Source organism: Manis pentadactyla, chromosome 7 (genome assembly GCF_030020395.1).
Source record: "Manis pentadactyla isolate mManPen7 chromosome 7, mManPen7.hap1, whole genome shotgun sequence".
Lineage (NCBI taxonomy): Eukaryota > Metazoa > Chordata > Mammalia > Pholidota > Manidae > Manis > Manis pentadactyla.
The window spans coordinates 108,312,613-108,333,362 of record NC_080025.1 but is presented as its reverse complement, the minus strand read 5'-3'; the positions used below and the strand labels follow the sequence as shown (position 1 = coordinate 108,333,362).

Genomic DNA, 20,750 nt, shown 5'->3' with positions numbered 1-20,750 from the left:
TTTTGTGAGGGCATCTCTCATATTTATTGATCAAATGGTTGTTAACAACAATAAAATTCTGTGTAGGGGAGTCAATGCTCAATGCACAATCATTAATCCACCCCAAGCCTAATTCTCATCAGTCTCCAATCTTCTGAAGCATAACAAACAAGTTCTTACATGGAGAACAAATTCTTACATAGTGAATAAGTTACATAGTGAACAGTACAAGGGCAGTCATCACAGAAATCTTTGGTTTTGTTCATGCATTATGAACTATAAACAGTCAGTTCAAATATGAATACTCATTTGATTTTTATATTTGATTTATATGTGGATACCACATTTCTCTCTTTATTATTATTATTTTTAATAAAATGCTGAAGTGGTAGGTAGATACAAGATAAAGGTAGAAAACATAGTTTAGTGTTGTAAGAGAGCAAATGTAGATGATCAGGTGTGTGCCTGTAGACTAAGTGTTAATCCAAGCTAGACATGGGCAATAAAACATCCACGTATGCAGAAGATTTCTCTCAGAACAGGGGGGGTGAGGTTCTAAGCCTCACCTCAGTTGATCCCCAATTTCTCACCTGATGGCCCCCCTGCGACTGTGCCTGTCTTAGGTTGTTCCTCCCTTGAGGAATCTTACCCGTTTCTGGCTAACCAGTCATCTTCCGGGGCCATACAGGGAAATGTAAAGTTGGTAAGTGAGAGAGAAGCCTTATTGTTTGAAAAGGTTAGCTTTTTACTTCTTTGCATATTTATGCCCTGTGGCTTTTATGCCCAGCATTTGTCTTGAGGTATCTTTACCACTTGGAAGAATTATGATACTCGGTAAATTTGATATGAGGCACGAATTCTATTTAAGGGTTGTAATTAGGAAGGAAAAAGAAAAGCTATAGGAGTAGCAGGTGGCAGAAAACATGGGAAGATTGATTATTTCTTTGACATATCTTCTTGTAGAGTAACTTCAGCATATATAGGTTTTAAACTACTAATTAAATTGCACACACACATTAACATAATAGGAGTACAGTTACATAACCAAAGCAGACCTGTAATTACCAGCCATCTCCAAGAAACCAAGAAAACCAGTTAGGCACCTTAGGCATTTGTGAAAACTTATCTATGGTATGGTGGATATTGTCCAACTGAGCTTGAACAGTCTGAGAGAAATCAGACAAATTAAAACAACCCATTCCTGGGGACTGTTCACATCCCATATGTTCTTTTAACAGTAAATAGTCTGTAGTTGTAAGATTTTGGAGTGCTACAATTTGCACTTCTCCTAATTCTTGTTTGAGTTCCAACAGTATGGATCCAGTCAAACTGTTGTTTTAATGTATGCACAGGCCAGCTTAGATATCTCCTTCTTCATTCCCATGGCAAGTCCAGGAACTGGTGGGATGAGTGCATCTACAGCTGTAGCAGTGCGTGGATCTTTGCTGGGGTTTTTTGATGATCATCTTCTGGCATGAGTCTTCCAGAGAGTGCTGATGTTGGAAGTTCTTTTTCATATCATATCTTAGTTCATTTTCGGGGTAGCCCAATTAGGCTTTGATCCTCTGTATAAACACAAACAGACCCTTTGCCTACACTTTAATATGTCCTTTATACCCTTGTGTAGGACTCATTGGAGGTCTCCACACAGGAACTGCCTTTTTTTTTTTTTTGGTATCATTAATCTACACTTACATGACGAATATTATGTTTACTAGGCTCTCCCCTATACAAGGTCCCCCCTATAAACCCCTTTACAGTCACTGTCCATCAGCATAGCAAATGTTGTAGAATCACTACTTGCCTTCTCTGTGTTGTACAGCCCTCCCCTTTCTCCCACCCCCCCATGCATGCTAATCTTAATACCATCCTTCTTTCCCCCCCTTATCCCTCCCTACCCACCCATCCTCCCCAGTGCCTTTCCCTTTGGTACCTGTTAGTCCATTCTTGAGTTCTGTGATTCTACTGCTGTTTTGTTCCTTCAGTTTTTCCTTTGTTCTTATATTCCACAGATGAGTGAAATCATTTGGTATTTCTCTTTCTCCGCTTGGCTTGTTTCACTGAGCATAATACCCTCCAGTTCCATCCATATTGCTGCAAATGATAGGATTTGCCCTTTTCTTATGGCTGAGTAGTATTCCATTGTGTATATGTACCACCTCTTCTTTATCCATTCATCTATCAATGGACATTTAGGTTGCTTCCAATTCTTGGCTATTGTAAATAGTGCTGAGATAAACATAGGGGTGCATTGGTCTTTCTCATACTTGATTGCTGCATTCTTAGGGTAAATTCCTAGGAATGCAATTCCTGGGTCAAATGGTAACTCTGTTTTGAGCATTTTGATATACCTCCATACTGCTTTCCACAATGGTTGAACAAGTTTACATTCCCACCAGCAGTGTAGGAGGGTTCCCATTTCTCCACAGCCTCGCCAACATTTGTTGTTGTTTGTCTTTTGGATGGCAGCCATCCTTACTGGTGTGAGGTGATACCTCATTGTAGTTTTAATTTGCATTTCTCTGATAATTAGCGATGTGGAGCATCTTTTCATGTGTCTGTTGGCCGTCTGTATTTCTTTTTTGGAGAACTGTCTGTTCAGTTCCTCTGCCCATTTTTTAATTGGGTTATTTGTTTTTTGATTGCTGAGGTGTGTGAGCTCTTTATACATTCTGAACGTTAAGTCTTTATCGGATCTGTCATTTTCAAATATATTCTCCCATACTGTAGGGTCCCTTTTTGTTCTATTGATGGTGTCTTTTGCTGTACAGAAGCTTTTCAGCTTAATATAGTCCCACTTGTTCATTTTTGCTGTTGTTTTCCTTGCCTGGGGAGATATGTTCAAGAAGAGGTCACTCATGTTTATGTCTAAGAGGTTTTTGCCTATGTTTTCTTCCAAGAGTTTAATGGTTTCATGACTTACATTCAGGTCTTTGATCCATTTTGAGTTTACTTTTGTATATGGGGTTAGACAATGGTCCAGTTTCATTCTCCTACATGTAGCTGTCCAGTTTTGCCAACACCATCTGTTGAAGAGACTGTCATTTCGCCATTGTATGTCCTTGGCCCCTTTATCAAATATTAACTGACCATATATGTCTGGGTTAATGTCTGGATTCTCTGGTCTGTTCCATTGGTCTGTGGCTCTGTTCTTGTGCCAGTACCAAATTGTCTTGATTACTATGGCTTTATAGTAGAACTTGAAGTTGGGGAGTGAGATCCCCCCTACTTTATTCTTCTTTCTCAGGATTGCTTTGGCTATTCGGGGTCTTTGGTGTTTCCATATGAATTTTTGAATTATTTGTTCCAGTTCATTGAAGAATGTTGCTGGTAGTTTCATAGGAATTGCATCAAATCTGTATATTGCTTTGGGCAGGATGGCCATTGTGACTATATTAATTCTTCCTAGCCATGAGCATGGGATGAGTTTCCATCATGTTAGTGTTCCCTTTAATTTCTCTTAAGAGTGACTTGTAGTTTTCAGAGTATAAGTCTTTCACTTCTTTGGTTAGGTTTACTCCTAGGTATTTTATTTTTTTTGATGCAATTGTGAATGGAGTTGTTTTCCTGATTTCTCTGTTGGTTAATTGTTAGTGTATAGGAAAGCCACAGATTTCTGTGTGTTGATTTTGTATGCTGCAACTTTGCTGTATTCAGATATCAGTTCTAGTAGTTTTGGGGTGGAGTCTTTAGGGTTTTTTATGTACGGTATCATGTCATCTGCAAATAGTGACAGTTTAACTTCTTCTTTACCAATCTGGATTCCTTGTATTTTTTTGTTTTGTCTGATTGCCGTGGCTAGGACCTCCAGTACTATGTTAAATAACAGTGGGGAGAGTGGGCATCCCTGTCTAGTTCCCGATCTCAGAGGAAATGCGTTCAACTTCTTGCTGTTCAATATAATGTTGGCTGTGGGTTTATCATAGATGGCCTTTATTATGTTGAGGTACTTACCCTCTATTCCCATTTTGCTGAGAGTTTTTATCATGAATGGATGTTGAACTTTGTCAAATGCTTTTTCAGCATCTATGGAGATGATCATGTGGTTTTTGTCTTTCTTTTTGTTGATGTGGTGGATGATGTTGATGGACTTTCGAATGTTGTACCATCCTTGCATCCCTGGGATGAATCCCACTTGGTCATGGTGTATGATCCTTTTGATGTATTTTTGAATTCGGTTTGCTGAAATTTTGTTGAGTATTTTTGCATCTACGTTCATCAGGGATATTGGCCTGTAGTTTTCTTTTTTGGTGGGGTCTTTGCCTGGTTTTGGTATTAGGGTGATGTTAGCTTCATAGAATGAGTTTGGGAGTATCCCCTCCTCCTCTATTTTTTGGAAAACTTTAAGGAGAATGGGTATTATGTCTTCCCTGTATGTCTGATAAAATTCCGAGGTAAATCCATCTGGCCCGGGGGTTTTGTTCTTTGGTAGTTTTTTGATTACCGCTTCAATTTCGTTGCTGGTAATTGGTCTGTTTAGATTTTCTGTTTCTTTCTGGGTCAGTCTTGGAAGGTTGTATATTTCTAGGAAGTTGTCCATTTCTCCTAGGTTTTCCAGCTTGTTAGCATATAGGTTTTCATAGTATTCTCTAATAATTCTTTGTATTTCTGTGGAGTCCGTCGTGATTTTTCCTTTCTCGTTTCTGATACTGTTGATTTGTGTTGACTCTCTTTTCCTCTTAATAAGTCTGGCTAGAGGCTTATCTATTTTGTTTATTTTCTCAAAGAAGCAGCTCTTGGTTTCATTGATTTTTGCTATTGTTTTATTCTTCTCAATTTTATTTATTTCTTCTCTGATCTTTATTATGTCCCTCCTTCTGCTGACCTTAGACCTCATCTGTTCTTCTTTTTCCAATTTCGATAATTGTGACATTAGACCATTCACTTGGGATTGTTCTTCCTTTTTTAAATATGCTTGGATTTCTATATACTTTCCTCTTAAGACTGCTTTTGCTGTGTCCCACAGAAGTTGGGGCTTAGTGTTGTTGTTGTCATTTGTTTCCATATATTGCTGGATCTCCATTTTGATTTGGTCATTGATCCATTGATTGTTTAGGAGCGTGTTGTTAAGCCTCCATGTATTTGTGAGCCTTTTTGCTTTCTTTGTACAGTTTATTTCTAGTTTTATGCCTTTGTGGTCTGAAAATTTGGTTGGTAGGATTTCAATCTTTTGGAATTTTCTGAGGGTCTTTTTGTGGCCTAGTATGTGGTCTATTCTGGAGAATGTTCCATGTGCACTTGAGAAGAATGTATATCCTATTGCTTTTGGATGTAGAGTTCTATAGATGTCTATTAGGTCCATCTGCTCTACTGTGTTGTTCAGTGCTTCTGTGTCCTTACTTATTTTCTGCCCGGTGAATCTATCCTTTGGGGTGAGTGGTGTGTTGAAGTCTCCTAGAATGAATGCATTGCAGTCTATTTCCCCCTTTAGTTCTGTTAGTATTTGTTTCACATATGCTGGGGCTCCTGTGTTGGGTGCATATATATTTAGAATGGTTATATCCTCTTGTTTGACTGAGCCCTTTATCATTATGTAGTGTCCTTCTTTATCTCTTGTTACTTTCTTTGTTTTGAAGTCTATTTTGTCTGATATTAGTACTGCAACCCCTGCTTTCTTCTCACTGTTGTTTGCCTGAAATATGTTTTTCCATCCCTTGACTTTTAGTCTGTACATGTCTTTGGGTTTGAGGTGAGTTTCTTGTAAGCAGCATATAGACGGGTCTTGCTTTTTTATCCATTCTTTTACTCTGTGTCTTTTGATTGGTGCATTCAGTCCATTAACATTTAGGGTGACTATTGCAATATATGTACTTATTGCCATTGCAGGCTTTAAATTCGTGGTTACCAAAGGTTCAAGGTTAGCCTCTTTAGTATCTTACTGCCTAACTTAGCTCACTTATTGAGCTGTTATATACACTGTCTGGAGATTCTTTTCTTCTCTCCCTTCTTATTCCTCCTCCTCCATTCTTCATATGTTGGGTGTTTTGTTCTGTGCTCTTTCTAGGAGTGCTCCCGTCTGGAGCAGTCCCTGTAAGATGTCCTGTAGAGGTGGTTTGTGGGAAGCAAATTCCCTCAGCTTTTGTTTGTCTGGGAATTGTTTAATCCCACAGTCATAAATGAATGATAGTCGTGCTGGATACAGTATCCTTGGTTCGAGGCCCTTCTGTTTCATTGTATTAAATATATCATGCCATTCTCTTCTGGCCTGTAGGGTTTCTGTCGAGAAGTCTGATGTTAGCCTGATGGGTTTTCCTTTATAGGTGACCTTTTTCTCTCTAGCTGCCTTTAACACTCTTTCCTTGTCCTTGATCTTTGCCATTTTAATTATTATGTGTCTTGGTGTTGTCCTCCTTGGATCCTTTCTGTTGGGGGTTCTGTGTATTTCCGTGGTCTGTTCGATTATTTCCTCCCCCAGTTTGGGGACGTTTTCAGCAATTATTTCTTCCAAGATACTTTCCATCCCTTTTCCTCTCTCTTCTTCTTCTGGAACCCCTATAATATGGATATTGTTCCTTTTGGATTGGTCACACAGTTCTCTTAATATTGTTTCATTCCTGGAGATCCTTTTGTCTCTCTCTATGTCAGCTTCTATGCGTTCCTGTTCTCTGGTTTCAATTCCATCAATGGCCTCTTGCATTCTATCCATTCTGCTTATAAACCCTTCCAGAGTTTGTTTCATTTCTGCGATCTCCTTTCTGGCATCTGTGATCTCCCTCCGGACTTCATCGCATATCTCTTGCTTATTTCTCTGCATCTCTGTCAGCATGTTTATGATTTTTATTTTGAATTCTTTGTCAGGAAGACTGGTTAGGTCTGTCTCCTTCTCTGGTGTTGTCTCTGTGATCTTTGTCTGCCTGTACTTTTGCCTTTTCATGGTGATAGGAATAGTTTCCAGAGCTGGGACGAGTGACGGGTGGAAGGACTTCCCTTCTTGTTGGTTTGTGGCCCTCCTCTCCTGGGAGAACAGCAACCTCTAGTGGCTTGTGCTGGGCAGCTGCGCGCAGACAGGGCTTCTGCTTCCTGCCGGGCTGCTATGGAGTTAATCTCCGCTGTTGCTGTGGGCGTGGCCTGGTTCGGGCCTCTGCTCCAAAGTGGTGGAGTCGCGTTGGAGCAGGAGCTGCTGGGAGGCTATTTATCTCCGTAAGGGGCCTCCCTGCTCCCTGTAGCCCAGGGGATTAGGGTGCCCAGAGATCCCCGGATTCCCTACCTCTGTATTAAGTGTCCTCCCCTGCCCCTTTAAGACTTCCAAAAAGCACCCACCAAAACAAAACAATGACCACAAAAAAAAAAAAAAAAAAAAAAACAATTTTTTAAATTCAAAAAATAAATAAATAAATAAATAATGGCCACTCGTTTTTCTTTATTCTCTGGTGCCAGCCTCAGTCATCTGCTCACCAGTCTTGCTGCCGTGTTTCCCTAGTATTTGGGTCCCTATCCCTTTAAGACTTCCAAAAAGCGCTCGCCAAAACAAAACAGAAAAAAAAAAATGGCCGCTCGCTTTTCTTATGTCCTCCGGCGCCAGGCCTCTGGTACCTGCTCACTGTTCTTGCTGCCCTGTTTCCCTAGTATCCAGGGCTTCCCGCGCATGCACTGTGTCTGCGCTCTGGCCCGGATGGCTGGGGCTGGGTGTTCGGCAGTCCTGGGCTCCGTCTCCCTCCCGCTCTGCCTATTCTTCTCCGGCTGGGAGCTGGGGGGAGGGGCACTCGGGTCCCGCGGGGCCCGGGCTTGTATCTTACCCCCTTTCCGAGGCACTGGGTTCTCACAGGTGTGGATGTGGTCTGGATGTTGTCCTGTGTCCTCTGGTCTTTATTCTAGGAAGAGTTGTCTTTGTTATATTTTCGTAGATATATGTGGTTTTGGGAGGAGATTTCCAGTGCTCTACTCATACCACCATCTTGGCTCCCTCCTCCTCTTTCATAGTTTTTATCTCTTTATATTTTTGTCTTAAAAGTTTTCCTCTTTTTTCACCTTCTGTTTCCCTTAAAACATTAGTTATTGGATTCACTTCTTGCATTCATTCTGGATTAGATTTCTTTATAATCTTGTATTCTTCCCAGAATTCTTTTATTCCATGTCTGAGTTTTTCTCATGCTGATTTCTGTTGTTCTTTCACACTTTACATCATTTTATTAATGCTTCTTAGATCATTTTGAAATACTAGTTATATTTTAATCCTTTTGTGGGTATAAGATTTTCTTGCATGCTTTTGCTATCTATAGGGATATGTTTCTACTTCTTATTCTTTCTTTTTCTTATAATAACTTTGTATGGGAGTTAACCTCGGTAACTGCCTGTTGCTCATGTTTATGTGAAATTGGTTTTCTAAAACTCTTAGAAAGAGAAGCGGTTCAGGGCAGCTTTCCTAAATGCACAGTACTCCTTCCAACTACACAGTTGCTTCTGTATAGTGTCAACACACATACACACAGGGTGGTGGGCTTTCTGAGGTTTTCTGACTCTGGCCCCCCACCCACTTTTATGCACATTTTCTCTTTACTTTGCTTCTTATTCAGCTCAATTTTGATTCCAAGCCCAGCAGTATATCCTCAGTGTGGGCCCTGCCTTGGAAGGGAGCTCTGGTAGGTCAGTTTCTAGAGCATGTAGATGCCTGACCACTCAGGCCCCTTAGTCCTTCTAACCTTGACCCCTCTGCAGTCATCTGCCTTCACAGTGGGCAAAATCTCTGCCAGTTCCCCTTGTTTTTCTTTAATTGGCTCACCATACTTTCTAGTCAATGCCTCTGGGCTACTTCAGGATTCCCCTGTTCTCAGGTTTATCCGACATCCCATTGCTTCCCTTTACTCTTGCCTACAGACACTGATAACCCACAAGTCTTGTAGCTGCAAGTGGTTTATCCTGGCCTAATTGTATTTTGGGGCTCGTAGAGAAACCTAGTTTGCTTGTAACTATTGTCCATGAGCTTTTGGTTTTCCTTCCAGAAGCTCCTTTTTTTTGGTAGCAATTCAAAGAAATTCTAAAACTCTACTGCCTCCACCATTATCTTTCCAGAATCCTCCCTTATGGGAGCTTTAAATGATATTAAGGTCTATTGTATGTATTGCTCTACAACTTCTATTTTTCACTCAACATTATGTTTTGAGGATGAATACATGTCAGGACATGTAGACTTCGGACAAGCCTCTTAACTCCTCTGTCGTTCTTTACTGTATAGATATCCTGTATTTTATTTATCCACTCCCCTATTTGGGGACATAATGTTATCTATTAATAACATTAATCTATTATAAACCTTACTTTATATTTTCATATCTCTAAATTACAGAAAGAAGAAAAAATATTATTACCATTTTATAAAAAAGGAAAAAAATTAAAACCAGTCACAATTATCATTAAGACTTGTTTTGATTGGTGGTCATGTCTGTGTAATAGACCCACACAGACAAATAGCACCATTTTACCTTGAGTTTGATTTTCTCTTCTTAGGCAAAGTTGTAATGTTCAAAGATGAAAGACTGAGTAAAAACCTATTTCCTACATTATCCTCTCCTAATGTCCTAGCAAAATGTAAAACAACATGAATCAAGATTGCTGGTATTCAAGGTACTGTCTTGGCTGCTTCTGACTCATAACAGGAAATTTCAGAGTCTGCTGAGGCAAAATGAGAGGCTGAAAGTCAGACTCTGATAATATAGAAGTTGGCACTTTTCCAAGGGACAGAAAGTCAGTGTTTTGGTTTTCAATGGTATTTCTTTCAATTGGAGGAATTTCAAAGGATTAAGGAGGCTGGTTTGGATCATTTCCATTATATGAATTTCCATTTTACCTCTGCATGGAAATAAGGTACTCAGTTCAGATTAAAGGCTCTTTCACTTGGCAGACAGAAACTCAGAGTGGGCATTATTGTTTCCTTTTTATGGATGTGGAAAGCAGTGCACAGAATGGTCACGCGAACTGTACAGGGTGGCAACGATGGTCTGTCTCCTAGCTAAGGATTTCTCCTTCTAGGAAACGTAATAACCCAAGACCAGAGTGCCTATCTGCACCCAGTATTGCCTTCTATCTGGTGACCCAGGAAAGGGGACAGTGGAAGTTAAACTATGCATCTCAAAGCAAAGTTACTACTTTAAAAATTATTTTAAAATAGTATTGCTTTTACCTCCAATACTAAATAAGTACAGAAAACATAGCCTTAGCAGAGAAAGCATGTAAGCAACATTGTTGAGAATAATCAGTCAGTAAATCATGTTGCCTTCCCTGCGCCTGGGAAGACAATTTTTTCAAAGTGTGCAAAGCATGCCTGACCTTCAGTTTCACCCACTGCTTTTGCCTCTGGCCCTCATTAGTAAACACCTTGCAAGAATCTCAGAATTGTTAATGAAAAAATGATTAATGGAATCATTCTCACTAGGGGTCAGCACATTCATATGCCCTAAAAGTCTTGCTAAAACTTCACTTTCCTTGGGTAACCTATGCAGAAATCATATCTCCATGGAATATGATAGTTAAAAACTCATGTAGACTTAAAATGAGGATGGCAATTCTCCTCACAGTCCATAGGCTCTGAAAATCTCCATGCAAGCTAGAATATACAGCCCTGCAACTAGCCCTGAGGTCAAGTCTTTTCAGTGTGCTTCAAATTTATCATCAGTAACTTGTGTATGACAATAACCGCCCTACCTGAGGTAGATGAGGCATCAAATAAAATGTCCTAAGTTTGCTAAAATGCATACTACAAATTACATGGGCATTTGGAATGAAAGATATTAACCTCTTGCTGAACCACTGACTATGTCTATGATCATGGGCAAGTCTTAAATTCCCTAAACCTTAATGTTCCTCCCAATAGAATGAGGGTAAGAACAACCACTCCCTCAAAAGGTTCTCATGAGAAAGGAAGTGATTAAACACGAAGGTGACTTACAACCTGGAATGTTCTATATTTTATTTATACACACACATGTGTATAAACTGTGTATCATACAATGTATGATGACTTACCAATTGTTCCTTTTTTTACTCTCCTTTGTTCCTGGGAATGGCCACACTTTTTCCCCCTGTGCTGTTCTAAGTCCTTTTGACTCTATAGAAATTAAATACTCTTGTGCCTTCCTGGTCACAGGTGCAGTTTAACTGTATACATCTTACATCAGACAGGTTACTAGCAATATGTTGGTGCCAATCTTTTCTTCAGCTGTAACAACAGCAGTGAGGTTACCATCCTATGACCAACTGGGCCCTACCTGGCTTGTGCTGGACACTTTGCGTATCTCCACTTCCGCACACTTCCATACTGGTGTAGTCAGCTCTCAGAGGGCCACCTCATGTCCTACATTGGCCGTTACGCCAGGAGTCTCTCACTGTTAATAAGCATCACAGAATCCATTTGAGGAAACATTGTTCAGATGGTCCTGCCCGAAGTGGGAGCAGAACCTAGCACCATCCACTTCGACTTGAGCAAAACAACGTTCTAAACAACTATTCACACACACATCTTTTATTTTACCAGGAAGAAGACAAGTTTTCTCTGCCTTTCAGGCAACACTGCAAGTTCATCAAAGAACACCCTAATGTCGATTTTAAATTGCTCTGCTCCTGGCAGAACTAGTTCTCCATTAGCAATATTGGAAACTCGCTTCCAAAGTGTGCTGCCAGTTCACATAACTTGGCACGTCTGTTATATAATTCCCCAAACTTCCAAGATAGTGTAGGGATGGAGGCTGAATCCTACTCCTACATTTTTCATATGAGGAAATCAAAAGCCAGAGAAGGAGAGCAACCCAAGGAAGGTCAGAAGCCAGTCAGCTGGTGCTGATACTCAGGTCCATGAATCTTGGGACATCAATGCTCCTTGACACCCTCCACTGCAGTGCCCCTAAAAAGGAGCACCCAGGGGCACAAGCATGCTATTTTAAAACAGTGGTATTGAGATGTCATTCACCCACTTAAAGTGTATAATTCAATGGCTTTTGGTACATTCACAGAGTTATGTATCCATCACCACAATAAATTATAGAACATTTTCATTAAGCCATAAAGGACCCCTGTACTCCTTAAGTGTCCCCTACTAAACATCCAGTCTCTCCAGCCCTTAGCAACGCAACCACCCATCTTCTTTCTCTATGAACTTGCCCATCCTGGGCATTTCCTATAAAAAGAATTATAAAATGTGTATCTTTCATTTAGTGTGTTTTTAATGTATATCCATGTTGATGGATGTATCAGAACTTCATTGCTCTGAAGAGGTGAATGACATTCCATTGTTTGGATGTAGCCCATTTTGTTCATCCATTCATTAGTTAATGGACATTTGGATTTAGTTGTCTCCACTTCTTGGCTATTTTGAATAATGCTGCTACAAACACTCTTGTACAAGGTTCTATGTAAATATGTATTTTTAATTCTTTGGGGTATATACCTAGAAGTGGACTTGATGCATATGGTAACTCTATGTTTAACTATTTGAGGAAATGTAAGACTGTTTATTAAAATGGCTGCACCATTTTATATTCCCACCAGCAGTGTACAAGGATTCTAATTTCCCTACATCTCCATCAACACTTGCTATTATCTGTCAGTTTTATTATAGCACATCATAGTGGGTGTGAAGCACTATCTCCTTGTGGTTTTGACTTGCATTTCCTTAATAGCTAATGGTGTTGAGCATATTTCCACATTATTGGTCATTTGTATTTCTTCTTTGGAGAATATCTATTCAGATGTTTTCTTTAAATATTTGGTACCATTTACCAGTGAACCTTCTGGTATTTGGCTTTCCTTTGTGGGAGGTTTTTGATTACTAATTCAATCTCTTGCTTATATGTCTACTCTGTCTGTTTATTCTTGAGTCAGTTTTGGCAGTTTGTCTTTCTAGGGATTGGTTCATCCCCTCTAAGTTACCTAATTTGCTACCATGTGGATGTCATAGCATCCCTCATAGTTTTCTTTATTTCTGCAAGGTTAATAGTAAAATGGGGATACAGCTTTAAGTTCCTACTTCAAAAGTACAATATGTTTGAAATCACATGCCTCATTGTTAAAAAAGAACCCTAGGAATTTTTAAAAAGTAAAAAGTTAAAATTTTAGAAGTTTTATCTATTTTAATATAAAAGTAACTGTTTCGTTATTTAATGAGTAAATTGAAGTATTTTACTCTTGAGTAAAAGTAAAATACAAGAGAAAATTCCCCATGTTTCTCCTGTTGGTTCACTATCCTATCCTCTAACACAGCATGGGTAACCCAGTTTAAGATAAGCATGACAAGATAAATTCTCCCCAGGGCGGCTTTCTCATGCTTTCTTCGGACAGCCCCTTACTGTGCCGAGGCCCTGAGTGGAGTTGTCAGGGCTCCACAGTAGACTCACAAGCTGGAAACAAAGGACCAGAGGGTCAACAGGTTTCACGGTGCAAACAGATCAATCCACAAAGTTTTCCTGTAATGCCATAACGCTGGAAGGCCAGAGGAAGGAGATGGTATTGCTAGTGGGGGTGCATGTGTCTGTGGTCCCTGGTGCAGATGGCAGTGGAGAGACACCCTGACAGGTAGTCTCCTTTCATCTGAAATACCAGCAGTGCAAACAGAAGAGCCAAGGTGAAGTCGTTTGTCCCAAATGAGCGCCAGAGAAGAATATTTCTAACAAAACCATAATTTAGAGTATTTACTTTGAAGAAAATCTTGTTTCTTTCAGCATGAGCAAATGATATCTGCACCAACACTCAGATGTCTCTTGCTGTACAAAGGAAAATAAACTCCAACATTTAAGTGTATTTTCGTAGTAAACTAGGAATCTTTAGCATGTACAGTAAATGAAGTTGCATTCACATAAGCCTGAGATGGAAATGATATTTTAATGGATATATTAACTGTAGCATTTCCCCTAAACTCTTATAATTAGCCACTTGAATTTATGATAAATTAATCACTCAGCTTCAATTCCTAGTAAAGATGATCATTATTAACTCATGTGTTAAATGCATCATAATAAAAAATAATCTATTTCTCCTTTTCAAATTTTTCTTAGAAAAGCTGCTCTTGAAAACCACCTGCAGTTTAGTGGTGCACATATTTGGACCCGACGTCATAAAACTGTGAGTATGTGGCACATTGATCTGATTCGGTTGCTGGGATGTGGGGGAAACAGGGAAACTGGGAGGCAGTGGGTTCCATTTCCAGCAGGATACGCTCACTGAGCAAGGGCTTGAGCCGTGTTTCAGGTGCTGCTGATAGTAGAATTTTCAAACCCCGTTGGATCCCTTGTCACTCAAGGCAAAGGCCGCCTTGGAATGGCAGTGGTGGCCCCTTGGCTTACTTTCTCTCCAGAAGCCTTGCAAGAAGGCACTTCACCAGCAGTATCAACAAGTGACGGGATCCTATCAGCAGGGCACAGCCATGTGACCCTTTCTCCTGAGCTCCCCGACGTGCCCCAGCCTGTCCCTTTCTCCCTCCTGGGCTCCCAGGCCGCAGTCTTCTCAGGTTCTTGCCTCTCCTCCTACTCTCGGTTTCCTGGCCCATTCCTCTTCCCCAGGCCCGGCCCTTGCCCCTCAGTAACCTGCAGGGCCATTATCCTTATCTGCCTGCTTCCTTTCTTTCTTTATCTTTGTTCTTTTTTGAGCTCAGGGGCACTGGATTACATAAATCATATTCCTGTTCATGGCACTTTCTCATCAAGGACCCATATGTGGCTTTCTCACAATTCTTATTAGTTGGTCACCTAGAAAAGGGCAATGGCCTGGGTTCCTCGGGAAACCCATCGCTCTTCTGTAGCCGGCTGGTGGGTGATGAGTGTGCGGGTCAGTCAGCACTGGACCAGAGAGAGGACAGACACTGCATGGGGCATGCAGATGTGAGCCGAACAAAAACAGTCCATCTCAGGTTAACTGCAACTGGATAAAGGCTGTTAAAAAAGAATGGGCCCAGCAAGCCACCAAAGAGGGCCTTTCCCTGAGTAGGTGGTGGGGAGGGGAAGAAATTTTTTCTTTGAAGTGACACAAAGTCATGACATAATTCTCATTAGTATATGGTGGGCCATACTGAATAGAGACAGATATAATAAATGATCCCCCCTCAGGGCTCTGTCCACTATCAGTTTCATTTGTGTGTAATCATCCAGCACCTATATTAGCTGTTTGCTGATAGAAATTCCTCCTCTTAGGCATACTCTTCTTACAGCTTGTTTTAATTAACTACATCCAGTTCTGAGTTGATGTAGGCCCTGAAATGACAACCTCATGATTTTGTTTTACCTGAAGTTCAGAGTTCCAATATTAACTGTGTTTTCTAACCCAGAGGACATCCTTCTTCATTACTTCACACCAGCCCATTCTCAATGATTCATGGACTAATTATCCAGCAATTATATTTCCTACCCACTGGCAAGCCGCAGGATGTTCTTAGGGTATGGTGTTAGGGGAAGCACTCAGGCATTCCCCCAAGAACCAAGGGTGTGCAGGGAGGGGCTACTTCCAGGAGTAGACAATCCTCCCCAGTGACCATGTGCTGGGCCCTCATCTGCCTGGTCTTGACCTCCATTGCGCCGTAGGTTGCCATAGCAATCCTGATGCCTGTCTTCTGTCCATCTTGCTTTGCTTCCTTGTATCTATTTATGCTGCCATCTCAATCACAAACTCATGTATTCCAAACCTAAGCACTCTCCTAACATCTATAGAAGAAAAATTCAAAACAGAGTTTATAACTATGGTGCACCTTAAGTGTAATTAATGTTTTTTTAGACACCAAAAATACAAAGTAATATCTGTGTCATTCGCAAGATAATTGCAGTAGCCCCCTTATCTGCAGGGGATACATTCCAAGACCCCCAGTGGATGCCTGAAACCATGGATAGTGCTAAACCTTATACACATGGTTTCTTCCTACACATATATACCTATGATAAAGTTTAATTTAAAAATTAGGCATAGTAAGAGATTAATAACAATAAGAAATAATAAAATAGAACAATTATAATAATATACTGTAATAAAAGTTATGGGAATGTAGCCCCTCTCTCACTCTCTCAAAATATTTTATTGAATTGTACTCCCCTTCTTACTGTAATAATGTGAGATGATAAAATGCCTATGTGATGAGATGAAGTGAGGCAAATGATGTAGGCATTGTGATGTAGTGTTAGACTCCCACTGACCTTCCTACATCAGAAAGAGACTCATCTGCTTCCAGACCATGGTTTACCTTAGGTAACTGAAACCACAGAAAATGAAATTGTGGATAAGTGCGGACTACTGTACAAGATTTACAGAAATGATTAAACTCACAGTACACTATAAGGAGAGTGGTTCAGAAATGGGATAAAAGCATTAAGTTGTATGAGGAAGAATTTCTTTCAATATTGTGAGTGCACCTCTGTGACTATATTTTAATATACAAAATGCCCTTTGGAAGTGATATCAAAAGTCTAAATTTGAGAGCTTTCATGTGTGAAAGGCCCTGTCCCCACTCCCTACCATAAACTGTTGCCCTGCCCATCTAGTCACTTAACCTGACCTTGCTCCCTTCTTTTGATTTACGATAATGATCATCATCATCGACTTCATTCTACCATGATCCTAATTAAACTTGCTAATAAAACTCTTCCAAATGTTGGCCCCTTCCCTCTCAGCTCATGCCTCACCTCCTCACCTCTGTTGTAAAAGTAGTCAAAAGCAGTAAATTAAAATGTGATCATTTGGGTCTTATTTGCAGCTCTGGGAAAAAGAAAACAGTGTTGGGTGAGAATGGTTATTACGCGTTTGGAGATTTCCTAAGGATTTCACAAATTATGTGTCACCTAGGTCTTCCTTCCCAAGGCTGGCCAAGGGCACGTGTATCACTTTATTACTTCTTTGCATCTTACACATTCTAATGATCTTACACTTGTCTGGACTTAGGAGGCTCAACATTTTTTATACTTGTCCAAAGGAGTGCTTCTCATTTTCAGTCTTTTGATGATGAAGCTATGGTCTGAGAGGACACTGGGAGGGACCCCACATGCCCAGTTCCCTCTCCTACTCCTTAGTTCAGAGAACACGAGCCTCACTCTCTGACTGAGGTGTCCCCATTTCCACTCCCATATTCAAGTTCATGTACTTGAAATTGTGCTGTACTTGCAGGGGAAAGGGAATTGGTCTTGGATACCATGTGACTAGTTGCCTCTGCTTGCCCTGGATTGCTACAGATGGGATATTAGCCATAGGTTAAAACAAATAAATAAATAAAGGTTAAGCAAAGCCCTATTTATCACCCCCCTGAGTCCACTAAATACCAGGCCCCCATAAAGACAGTGGTCATCAGGTAAATAAATGAACCATTAAGTTGAGAACAGATGTGTGAAAACAGCCACCCTCTCCTGATTTAGAGACTCTTGGTAGACATTAGTTTGGTAATGGGCTTTATCTGTCACAAACAGCTTGTCCCACAGCTTAGAAGACATGGCCTCCTTTCATACCTTAAGTCACCTTCCCCTCCACCTCCCATAGGGACCCTGAAGCCAAGCAGATGACTCCCACACTGATCTCTCTTTTTCCCTCTTAGCTTAGGTGCTCACAAAAGGTAGAGAAACCATTTTGCCAGTAACATTGTTGGTCTTGTTCCGCTGGCATGAAATTTGGGAGCCCATGGTCTCAGCCTGTTTTCACATACTAGTGGCCATCAAAATATTTGAAGATCTCTGAGATGGAAGCTTTTACTTTGATGAACTTTTCATTCATATAGGGCAGTTCTTTCTGCAGAAAGGTGTGTGACATAAACTCTCAAGGCCCCTCCCAGCACTTTTTCATTGGCAGTTCAAAGATAAGCTTATTAGAGATTTTAAAGCTATTTTGATGTCCTCCGTCATTAAACTGCTGCCTACATGCACTAAGTGAAGCTGGGGTGCTGTGTGGTTTGGTTTGGTTTGGCGGACATCTTGTTCCTGTTTTGCTTTTCTAAATTCCATTTGTTATTCTGCATGCCTAGCTGTAAACCTCCCCTGGAGGGACGGCCAGCCTACGGGAGGGTCTGTGGAATGGCTTTCAGGGAAACAAAGCAGAAACAAGAGTGGAGTCAGGGAGCAGATCAATGGCTGATACCTAGTCCCTAGTCACAGGGGCCAAGCATCCACAGGCTAACCAGGAGCTCTCAAGGGTCAGCCCTCTGTGAGCTGTGAATGCCTTCGTTGAAAAAACCAGAAACAACTTCTTGGCCTTGCTTAAGAAGAAGAAGAGAGAAGAGGAGGAGGATCAGGGAGAGAAGAAAGGTGGTCGTAATTGTAGTAGTTACAGAGGTAGTCATTGTAACAGTTGGTGGGGACAAGCTTCAGAGTAGATTTCTTACAAGGGAACCTAGAGCATATCATGGAACTCAGGGGCAAGACACCATCCAGGCCTCAGACAGTGACTGGAAGCAGGGCTGGGAAGCCACCAGGAATGCTCCCCCTGGGACTCCCCTCTACACACGCTGGGTTCTGTTCCCTGGACCCCATCCTACAGACTAGCTTTCCAGACACTCTGTCCACATGGTAGGAAATGGCATTACAGTCCCAAATCACTATAGCTACTGTTACTCTGGGAACAGCCCAGAAAGAAGTCAAATTTTTCAATACCAAATTCAAATTTCCATAAGAGGGAATCTGCTTGGTCCTACTTGGATGATAGTCTATTGAGATCCTGGCAGGGAGGTATGGAATATAAACCAAGTTACCTCTGGATGAAGAGGGACAGTTTAGTGATCATGTGAGCTTAGAAGGAGCCCCAGAAAGTAGCCTCTAGAATTTATAACTGTCCTTCCAAGATTAGTCTCTAGATATTACCAACTTATGTTTCTGGATTCTTTTTGTTGGTTTGGTTTCATCTGGATTTCAATCAATAATTTACTTGGAAAAGTTATTAAAAGTCCATACTTTACTTGTTCCTTCATGTGAAGCAGCACATTAGATTCCTTCTTGATAGGAATATTTTTGGGTGTGTTAAGTAGAAAATGGTTACAGAATATTTTTTTTAGCCCCTTTAAACCTAGATATAAACAAAATGTTTGAAGAACACTAGCCTTACAACATCCCCAGGGAAAGGTCAACTATATTGTATTTTGCTTCATAAGGTAAATATATTTACTTTTAAAGGGAAAAGGTTTGGATTATGGCTAAGAAAATTAATTTAGTTGTTTAAGGCTACGTCATACATGATTTTTTGCTATAAGACTCAGCAAACTTTAAAATACAGTTCCCATCAAATACATCCCTGTTCATTTTTCCTTTCCCAGTTTTATTTTTGGCTTCTTCTGAAAAGAATCATAGTGCTCCTGAGAGAGGCTGACTCACAGCTCTGTGATGCTCATGCCCCCCCCCACCCACTGCCAGCCCCCAGGACTTTATTCCAGACATAAGAGAGAACAAAATGGTAGGAAATCCTCCTGATCCAGCAGCTACCTGGGCCTCGACCCAAAGCCCCTGCTAGAATAATCCATTCGAAGGGAGGAAAATCTAGGAATTTCCCTCCCTTATGAAATAGCTTCTATTTTCTATTGCCTGAGAGTTCTTAAATAGCCTTTTTTTTTTTGCCCCATTTCCCTCCAGGCTCAGAACAGATATGAATGCTGACATGGTGTGTCATTCCCTGGAGTTTTGTAAACAGGACCCTGGCCAACCATTGTGTCATCTCTACCCCCTTCCCAAGGTAAGTGAGTTTTTAGTCTGAATGTCAGATTACTATGTGATATGCAAGCCCTTCGGAAATGTAAAGAGAGGCTCAGCCAGGGAGAAGCAAGATGAGATTTTCAATCATGTTGCATGAAATAATACTCCCAAGTTCCTACCTAGATCCCTCCTCCCACCCCTGTGCTACCAAAGAATGTCTTTGCTGTTTTAACTCTTAGGGACTATAATCTAAAGCTGGGCTGGCAGTAGGTAGGAAATCTGATCAGCCAAGGAGAAAAGAGGTTAAATCCCTTTCTACCATTTACAAAGCAAACTTGTCACTTTTATAGAGTAATCAAATCATCCAATTTGCCCAGGACTTTCCGAATATAAGCACTGAAAGTCCCACATCCTGAGAAAACTCAGGCAGTTGGTCACTGTAGTCTAAACTTTACTGTTCTCCAAAAATAATGGGTGTAAGAAAATACCTAAAATGCCTCTCTCATGGGTTCATTGTGGGAAGTAGGTGAGCTAATACATATACAATGCTAAGCACAATACCTGCTACATAAAAAAGCGTTAATAAAAAAATGGTAGCTAACATAATTATTACCAGTATCATTATTCAGAGACAGCTGTTCAGAACACCCTGTGTGCATTATAGCATGTTGGGCCACTTGTCACTGGGATGCAGGCAGAGACAAGGCGGCAGATGTCGACACAATTCCCTGCCCACATTCTGAATGAGCGTATAATGTTAACTCTAATTTGGCCTCAAAATATGGACCTTCAGAAGCCTCCTGTAAAAATAAAGATATAAAATAAAATAAAATTCTGTGCCTCCTTTCCCAGAACTACAGTTTTTCTCTAACACCACTGGTTTCTGTTTTATTCATAATTTTCTTTGGATTCTTATTGAAATGAAGTCAGTATAACACTTTGTGACCTCACCAATGAACATGACTATGCTGACTGACAATATTAAATATCATAAGCCTGTGTCTTTGAGCAGGAAGAAGAGCTGGGGTTTGTGTGTGCTTCATGCTTCATTGGTCATTGATTAAGTGCCAGTAAAATTTCCCCTCATTCCACCTGAGAAGCTGTGGGCTCCACTGGTTTCTAGAAGAGTTAGGTAATTTTAATTAAATTTTTTCGTGTGTTCGAATAGCATGTGACTATCATATAATAATATTGGCTGTTTGATAAGCT

The 20,750-nt window shown here is 40.6% G+C and overlaps 1 protein-coding gene across 1 annotated transcript in view; it reads left to right on the top strand.

Annotated features, from left to right (window-relative positions):
* The window catches only part of AOAH (acyloxyacyl hydrolase), a 185,005-nt gene that overhangs the window by 18,987 nt on the left and 145,268 nt on the right, over window positions 1–20,750 (top strand). Inside the window, exons 3-4 of the mRNA XM_036897455.2 lie at window positions 13,959–14,025; window positions 19,482–19,581. Of these exons, the coding sequence (XP_036753350.2) occupies window positions 13,959–14,025; window positions 19,482–19,581 (167 nt within the window). The remainder of the gene's footprint in view (window positions 1–13,958; window positions 14,026–19,481; window positions 19,582–20,750) is intronic.